The sequence below is a fragment of the Mastomys coucha genome, unplaced genomic scaffold (assembly GCF_008632895.1).
Source record: "Mastomys coucha isolate ucsf_1 unplaced genomic scaffold, UCSF_Mcou_1 pScaffold17, whole genome shotgun sequence".
Classification (NCBI taxonomy): Eukaryota; Metazoa; Chordata; class Mammalia; order Rodentia; family Muridae; genus Mastomys; species Mastomys coucha.
This window is the reverse complement of record NW_022196899.1, coordinates 9,200,866-9,210,494: the sequence shown is the minus strand read 5'-3', so window position 1 is coordinate 9,210,494 and position 9,629 is coordinate 9,200,866. Positions and strand designations below refer to the sequence as shown.

Here is a 9,629-nt window from a genome sequence, read left to right as displayed (position 1 = left end):
CTTGCTAACTGCTTAATTTCATATTGAACTTTAAATAATTAAACAATATATTCAACTGGCCATTTGAGATAAAAAGTAAAAACACTAAAATGGTTTGATCCAACTTCTGACTTTGTAAGGTGGGGATTTTCATGAATGATCAGAAACAAATTAACCATGATTATTTTCATGCTAAAACTGTAGTAACTTTTCTTTAGCTCATCAATACAAGGTCAGAATGTTCCAAAATTGAACACTGCCCATTTTGAGCCACTATAATAGTGTGGATTATCCTGCATCGTGAAACATCCATGACATTTCTTATTCTCCAACGGAACTTTATTCTTCACTGGCATTTACAAAGTACTTGGTGCTTTTTCTGGTGGCACTAAAGCTAAGTATTGGATTAAACTGCCAATTGCTTGGGAATTGAAGAAATTCTCTGGGAGAACTAAGTATGCTTGAATCAAATTTCTTTTACTTGGAAGCATATTGATGTCTGTCATTGGTTCTAATATACAATTGCCTGTACTCAGCTATACCAGCTTTTTTGAAAGAAAATACTACTAAATGCTAAAAAATAATTACTGGACATTGCTTCTACCATGTGGTATTCAAGATAATTAAAAGACAAAACAATGTATGGAGCTGCATCGGTGAATTACATTCAGATCCCCAAACAGACTGGGAATATAAACATCGAAGAGTCACCTTCCTCCAGGTACAGGAGGGATTAGGATGCCCAAGATCACATGCCTGTGCACTCGACTTCCTGTTTGACTCAGTACTTTAGAGTGAGAATAGAAGATGGAAAATGGACATATTAGGCTGCCCATCATTATATTATTCCAGCTTTGTTTCTTTACCCTGGCAATCACCATTTATCCCCATTGCAGCAGAAGAATCTAGATGGAAGGACTCGTAACATTTGCGTCTTTGCACTCTCCAAGATATCCATGCCAGTAGCCTGTGTCCCCTCCTCAGAGATCTGAGTCTGAGCTTCACAGAGGTGCAGAACACTGCCTGAAACTTCTATTCATAATTTCAACTCAGCGAGTCCCATTTTCTAAATTGAATTTTAGTATCAGCAAGTGCCCTATCAACATTGCCCTAGTTCTTGCAGTCACTAATTTCATTATGCTTTTGGTTTGTCCTTTCAAAGTCTCAGTTCTTATTTAGCAAAGTATTTTTAATGAAATTATCTCTGCTAAGCATAACTAGTGTCGTTTCTTGTTTTGTTTCCCCCTAAACAGAGCATCATGGTCTGAGGAAATAAACACAATGTCCACTATCTCTCTTCAGGAGTGTGAGCAACAACTGAAATGCCACTCAAAGGCAAGACAATGGTCTATTATGGGAGAAATACTGAGTGACTGTCTTATTACCCAGGAATGTAGACATTGCTACATAAAAATCAGTAGAATACACATTTACCATCATTGTTAATATTGTCAATTTACACTAGCATTTGGCATTGATTTAGTACTACAAACGTAACCAGGACTATTGCTTGTTATCACGTAACTTTACGAGTTAAAAAAAAAATCATGTAGCAAAGAGCAGGTTTCACAGTATTAAATAACATAGCCCAGTTTGTAGTATTGTACAAGGTATTTGTAAAAAATTTCACATAAAAACAAGCTGAGCATATCTTAGGCAGAATAACTGTTTAACTGCTGTCAGGCATCCAGGTCCATTTCTCTTGTCCGGTCTTTCTTGGTTAATTTCCCTTTGTGGGATTCTATATTTACAGGGAGTTAAGCCACTGTTGGCAGATGCTTACGTCTTTCTTAGCCAAGTGCTTTAAAAAATAAAAATTAATGAGAGCGCATACTGTTCAGATAGTCTGTTAGTACCATCATCATAATGATCTACTATATACATAGAAGTCAAACAGATTGCATATAAGACAAATAAGTAACATTGAAAATTGGCTGCAGTTGGCCTTTTTTTTTTTTTTTTTTTTTTTTTTTTTTTTGGTTTTTGAGACAGGGTTTCCCTGTGCAGCCCTGGCTGTCCTGGAACTCACTCTGTAGACCAGGCCGGCCTCGAACTCAGAAATCTGCCTGCCTCTGCCTCCCAAGTGCTGGGATTAAAGGCATGCGCCACCACTGCCCGGCCTGTAGTTGGCCTTTTTTTGTGTATAGTGGAGAGTCCTCAGAGAAGTTTAGGCTCTATAATACTTTGCCTGTTTAAGGTCCTTGGTCTTTCCAATGTAAGGTCTGTTTTTCAGCTTTTGGCTTAAATAAGTATTTTTTTTTTTAATAAACAAAAACTAGAATATATGCTTATTAATCCTCAAAGCAATTGATTACCTTTTTAGTGCGTGTCTGTGTGTTTGTGCGTGCATGCATGAGAAGGAAGAGGAGGTATGTCCGAAGAAGACTGTGGAGTCAGTTCTCTCCTTCCTTTGTGTGGATCCTGGTGACTGAGCAGAAGCTGCCGAGTTTGCAGAAAAGTCTCTTTTACCCACTAAGCTGGCACGTGAAGCCCTGTGTCTTGTCTTATCTTTTAAACTGACACAGCTGAATATTTTATTTTTCACCAAATCAGAAGGTTTAGTGTCAAAGCTTGTGTCTCCTACCTCATAGAACAAGGTTTATTTAAATAAAAATTTATTAATTCTACGAGGAAACACTAAGAAATATGCGTAAAACAATGTCATTTTAATATGCTATTAGGTGAAATAAAGTAATTGAAAACTTATCTAGAATAATAAAACAGTGTTTTGCATCCTCAAAATTTTTAGTCAAAAATGATTTTGAAACTATTAAAAGTTAAAGTTTTCAAAAAAATGTAAAGACTATCTCCATGTCATTTCTTCTTTGTATGATATGAAATTATTTTTAAGGCTGCCAGATGTTGGCATTGCTTTAAGAGCACATTACTATACGCTACTAAACTTTTAAATAAAATTTAACATGTTGTCTAAATTATAAAGCAATTGGAGGGAAGTCATTCTTTACGACTACCTTTTGTTTACAGGAGGAATTAGAAATAAGTGGCTTCATCCAGCTCCTTGAAGTGTCCTTTGATCTGGATCCCTGTACAGGCTTTGGGGGTACATTAACCCCACATACAAGTAAGGATCTATTTTGCCCCTGTGCATACCCATGCAGTCTTTTGTGAGATTAGAATACGTGACCAAGCTATGAGTATACCTCTGTCTGTCATGAACAAAAGGGTCCTATGTCTTAAATGAGATTAACTAATGGCACAACTTAAGCATCTATTATTAGCCAATCAAAAGTTAACATGACTGTAGTACTCTGAAGTAAAATGAAGCAGGGATGATTGGATCTTACATTGCAGATGTAACAATATACCTAAGTATAGGAGGGATCCTGCTGGACCTGAGAGGCCTCAGGGAACCCAGTTCACTCTTGTTATAGTAATCCCATTGTGCTCTAAGGCATGAAGTCAGGGGAAGGAGGCCAGAGGCCTGATAAAATGGAACAGTACACAGAGAAGACCCAATGGCTTTCTTTTAGAACTGAAATATTATTCACAAGTGGGTAGGAGACTCTCCAAGGATTACTGGCTCCTTTGTCCGTTATGACCTATTGAAAACCTTTCTCTGTATTTTTATGTAATGCCTTGCACTTAACACTACTTGTAATTAAAGTTAATGGAAAAATATTTATTTTATTTATGTATCCATTCATTTCCTTATTCCAATTGTCACCTATAGTTTCTTGATCATTTGGGTTCTTGTGAGTTAACTATTTATGACGTTTCTTATCAACAATGAGGTGCATAAAATAGTTTTCTAAAAATACAAATTAAATTCCTGATAGCAATACATGTAATCTGTCATTAACACTGCAAAGCACAGATTTTATTATACAAATAAGTGGGTAATTCAATCACTTCTCTAAAAGCATGCAAAAGATAGTGGCTGCTAACTAGATTGTTTACACAGAGGCTGCAGTCAGGCCACTGTTATGTGTCCTGTGTTTTTAGCATTGAACACTTAACACATGTAGCATTTCACAAAGAGAAATAATTATAAAGAAATTGTTGATAACAATAACTTTAGAATTGTAACGTTGAAAGTAAATTCAAACAGAAAGGTAGTGGACATATGAAAGAAATAGCTGAGGAAAGGTGTGTTAGCATGCCCCTTGAAATCATCTATATCTGGACCCACGAAAATGAACGAAACAGTTCCTAACTGCTATCTATAAGAAAAATGTATCTGATGTGAGAAAAGGAATGAAGGAAGGTCTGGGGAGAAAATGATGCTACCACAGGACTCCATATTGAAAGAACTTGAAGAGAGACACTGTACAGTGAGGACAAGGCACTGAGGCTGAGCTATCCTTATAAAGGACCATGGAAATCACAGAGCACATGACAGATGCTTGCTCCAGATTCTAAGTCACTGGGTGAAAGGACACAGTCTGTACTCTGTGGGATGATTTTGATAAACTCTATATAAAGGCACTAAACAAATTCTCAATAGTGGTATTGTTTTAAAGTAAAACATGATCAGTAACTATCATTTGCCCCTGTACGTTTAATGCAGAGACTCAAAAGAATTGTACAGTTCTGTTAATCTGCTTTTCTAATCAATTAAAGGTATCACAAAGACATGAATTTTACGTTTTGTGGCCTGCCTGTCAGTCTGCCTGCCTGCCTTCTTTCCATTCTTTCCTTCCTTCATTCCTTCCTTCTTTCCTTTCTTTTGGAGTCATAATAATCCTCAGCTTTAAAAATTCTAAGTCAACAATTGGTCCTTAAAATAACTTAATGTTTAAAATGTTATTTTGCCGGGCGGTGGTGGCGCACGCCTTTAATCCTAGCACTTGGGAGGCAGAGGCAGGCGGATTTCCGAGTTCGAGGCCAGCCTGGTCTACAGAGTGAGTACCGGGACAGCCGGGGCTACAGAGAGAAACCCTGTCTCAAAAAAACCAAAAAAAAAAAAAAAAATAAAATGTTATTTTAATATCACCAACAAAATTTTAGGCTTTGTTAACCCTAATGTTCAATTCCAATTCCAAGATCTACTGCATGTGAATAAATATAACAAAACTAAAAAAAAATATAACTCTGTGACAATTGTAGACACTTCACATTTTAAATTTATAGTCATAACATATTATTTCAAGCATTTAAATTAATTAAAGCTTCAGTATATGAAATGCCTAAAAGAGAACAATACAGATTCCTGAAAACAAGGTTGAAAAAATTCACATACCGATTGTAGAAATCATCTCTGTAGTAATCGTAGTCAAATACATAACCACTAAGGAATGAAAAAAAAAATAGTTAGTGTGGGTTTGAGTCATGCTCATTTTAATATTATTTTTTGATTTTGTAACACAAAATAAATTTTATTTTATATCAACATATTTTAATGTTTTGGCTTATAGTTTATGAGATACTTATAAAGCAGTAGTCTTTATTGTATGTTTCTTAATTTAAATTTTCATTGTGGTAAAATACACAGATCATAAAAATTGTCATTTTAATAATTTCAGCTATAATTTGAATGTGCCATTCAGCATGTAGTTTTAGCCATGTCCTGTATATAGTTCAGTAGCATCAAATAGACTCATAAAGCTCTATAAAGAACATCACTATGTACTCCATGAACTTCTCTATACACCCGATAGATGCCTTTTCCCACTTTCCTCTCTTTTAATCACCTCTGTTCCAACTTCTATCTATAAAGCTGCCTATTTTAGGAACCTTACAAATTGTGAATCAAAGACGGTTATCATATAATTACATAATCATAGCTTTCTTTTTCGTTTGATTTATTTCTCCTATCATACTTTATAATTTATCTAATCTATTATGTACTGGATATCAGAATTACATTCTTATCTAAGTCAGAGCCTTATATATTCATATTATTTTTGTTTATTTATTCATTTACTTGCAAAGATTAGAGCTATTTTTATAACTTTGTTATGGGAAAGAATGATGCTGTCATATCTTGCATAGATTTTCAATATATTTGCTTTCATTTTCCCTGGGTGTATACCTAAAAGTCAAATTCCCAAGTCAAATCATAATCCAGTATATAAATGCTTGCAGAGCCTTTTTATGACTGAAAGGTAGTTTTATATTTCCAAATCAACAGTCATTTATTTTTTTAACTACTCTCAAACCGGGAACACTGAGAACTTTACTAAAGTGGTATTGTCATTCTTGTTTTTAAGGAAAAAAATGCATGGATGCCTCCTCAAACTTGCTGTACATAGAAGGAAAAAGCTCAATGTGGCTTCTCTAGTGTATGAGAATCAGATATATCTCCAGTGTGAGTTGAAGTTCTGGTAAGTTAAGAGAAAACATTGTCATAGAAATATCTGATTAGATGACTGCTTACTTCTGATTGCTGGTTACAGGAGTGCCATGTCTATCTCTGCAAGCACAGAAATACAATGCAATCATTGCCTAAAGATTAAAAAGCAGAGTAAAACAAACAAAAACCCCACACACTAGTTAGTACAGATTATTGAAGTGGAGTGATAAATGCTATAGTTCATATTGCTTGCATAGACATGACTATGTTGTTGAACTGAGAGATTCTCAAGGCAACCTAATGGTGACCACCAAGTTCTGGGGCATAAATGATGGAACATTCCTTATGAAACAATACTTAACTTTCTTCCCTTGGATAATAAGTATCCTTAGTTAATGAGGAAGAATGAGACACTTGCCTGAACTTTCACTGCAAAGTCTAAAATTAGACTGCAAAATTTAAAATTAGTCTACTTGCAATTCTAAACTTTATATGGAAAAATAAAACTCAGAGATAGGTAAAACAATCTTGTATAATAAAAGAACTTCGGGAAGTATCATCAATCCCTGATTTCAAGCTGTACAGAGTTATAGTAATAAAAACTGCTTGGTATTGGTGTAAAACCAGACAGGTTGATGAATGAAATCTAATCAAAGACCTAGAAATAAGTCCACATATGTATGAACACTTGTTTTCTGACAAAGAAGACAGATTCATACAATCGAAAAAGAAAATATCTTGAATAAATGAAATGGTGCTGGTATAACTTAATGTTTACATGTAGAAGAATGCAAATAGATCCATATTTACCAACCTGCACAAAACTCAGGTCGAAGAGGAACAAACACCTCAACATTAAAACCAAACACACTAAATCAAATAGAAGAGAGAGTGGGGAATAGCTTTGAATCCATTGGTACGGGAGAAAACTTCCTGAACAGAACACCAATAGCTCAGACTCTAAAATCAACAATTAATAAATGGGACTTCATGAAACTGAAAAGCTTCTGTAAGGTAAAGGACATTGTCAATAGGATGAAACAACAGCCTACAGAATGAGATATAAACTCACAAACCCTACATCTGACAGAAGGCTAATATCCAAAATATATAAAGAACTCTAGACATTAGACACCAACAACTTAAATACCCAATTAAAAAATTGGGTAAAGAGGGGGCTGGTGAGATGACTCAGTGGGTAAGAGCACCGACTTCTCTTCCAAAGGTCCTGAGTTCAAATCTCAGCAACCACATGGTGACTCACAATCACCCGTAATGAGATCTGACACCCTCTTCTGGTGTGTCTGATCAGCTACAGTGTAGTTATTTATAATAATAAATAAATCTTTAAAAAAAATTAGGTAAAGAGCAAAACAAAAAATTCTCAACAGAGGAATCTATAATGGCTAAAAAGAACTAAAAGAAACATTCAACATCCTTAGTCATCAGAGAGATACAAATCAAAATGACTGAGATTCCATCTTTCTTCTGTCACAATGGCTAAGACCAAAAATTCAGGTGGCAGCACATGCTGGCAAGGATGTGGAGCAAGGGGAACATTCTTCCATTGCTGGTGGGAGTGCAAACTTCTACAACCACTACTACCACTTTGGAAATCAATTTGAAAGTTTTTGCAGAATATTGGGAGTAGTTCTACCTCAAGATCCACTTATCCTACACACACACACACACACACACACACACACACACACACACACAAACACACATACACATATATGATCATAGTTGAGCAAGTGTCCTTGTGGTATATACATCTCCAAATTCATACCACAAGGACACTTGCTCAACTATGATCATAGCAGCTTTATTTGTAACAGCCAGAAACTGGAAACAACCCAGATCAACCTCAACAGAAGAATGGATAAAGAAAATATACCTTTACCATTGGAATACCCGTCAGTTATTAAAAACGAGGACATCATGAAAATTGCAGGCAATTGGATAGAACTAAGCAATATCATCCTGAGGTAACCCAGACCCAAAATGACATATTAAGACTGATAATGGATACTATCCTTAAAGTACAGGATTACCATGCTATAATTCACAGACCCAAAAATTCTATTCACAGCGGGCAATAAAATAAACATCAGAAGTGGGTGAAAAGAGGGAAATGGGTGAGAGTCTGGGTGGAGATTCAATGTGGAGAGAGGGGGTGGGGGGCTGGGAGTGAGAACATAAATCGTTGGTAGTGCATCTCTGGGACAAGCTAGGGAACTGGGACAGGGGAGGCTCCCAGTAGTTTGTGGGGGTAACACTAGCTGAGATTCTTAGCAGTGTGGGATATAGAGTCTAAGGTGGCCACCTCCTGTAGCTAGGCAGTACTTTCAGCAGAGGAAGGGGGGACAGCAGCCCACTCCCGAAACCTTCAACCCAAAATATCTCCTCTATACAGGGATAAAGATGGAACAGAGATCGAGGGAATGGCCAACCAATGACTGGTCCAACGTCAAACCCACCCCGTGGGAGAAAGCCAAGCCCTGACACTGTTAATGATAATACTCTTTTATGCTTGCAAACAGGAGCCTAGTGTAACTGTCTTCTAAGTGGCTTCATTCAGGAGCTGATGCAAACAGATGCAGAGACCCACAGCTAAACAATAGGCAGAAGTGGGTGAAAAGAGAGAAATGGGTGAGAGTCTGGGTGGAGATGCCTTGTGGAGGGGGGTGGGGAGTCTTGTGGAAGAGTGAGGGGAAAGGCTGAGGGAACAGGATGGGTCAAGGACACCACAAGAAGACCTACTGAGGCAACTAACTTAGACCCCTGGGATTCACAAAGACTGAATCAGCAACCAAAGATTGTGCATGCATGGGCTGGACCTAGGCTCCAGCACGCATGTGCAGTGGGTTGTTCTGCTGCTCCTTGTATTCTAATGCTAAATACTAGTTCCTCAAGGTGTGATTGCCCCAGACAAGTGGATTTTCATGTACTCAAGTGATGTCATGTGAGTCTTCTCCAAATTACCCCTGATTGGTAAATTAAGAGGCTGTGAGCCAATAGCTGGGCAGAAGGGACATTGGTAGGGTTCAGAGTTCCTGGGCTGGGGTTTGGAGAGCCATGAGGAGAGAGAGGAAGATAGAGGAAAAGACAACATTGGGTAATAGTGTTAAAGTCATAGCCCTGAGGGCTGCACAGTTGGGTTAAGAACAGCCCAGATGGAACATAGTAAGTAGTAACTTGGGGTTACTGATAGGAGAGTAGATTTTAATAGCATGGAACATCATAGACAGAAGATATGTGCTCAACACTAGTGCTGACTAGGGCTTATCATAAATATAAAGGTCATGTGTATCCTTTATTTGTGAATTGAATAAGCAAAGGTGAGTGGAGGCCCTGGATTGAGGTTAGGTTTGTTCTATAACACATACATATGTAG

General features: G+C 37.0%; 1 protein-coding gene across 7 annotated transcripts in view; it reads right to left on the bottom strand.

Annotated features, from left to right (window-relative positions):
- Positions 1 to 9,629, bottom strand: part of Ralyl (RALY RNA binding protein like) — a 673,831-nt gene that overhangs the window by 73,934 nt on the left and 590,268 nt on the right. For all 7 annotated transcript variants that reach the window (XM_031376347.1, XM_031376350.1, XM_031376349.1 and 4 more), the window contains one exon: positions 5,180 to 5,227. In XM_031376347.1, the coding sequence (XP_031232207.1) occupies positions 5,180 to 5,227 (48 nt within the window). The remainder of the gene's footprint in view (positions 1 to 5,179; positions 5,228 to 9,629) is intronic.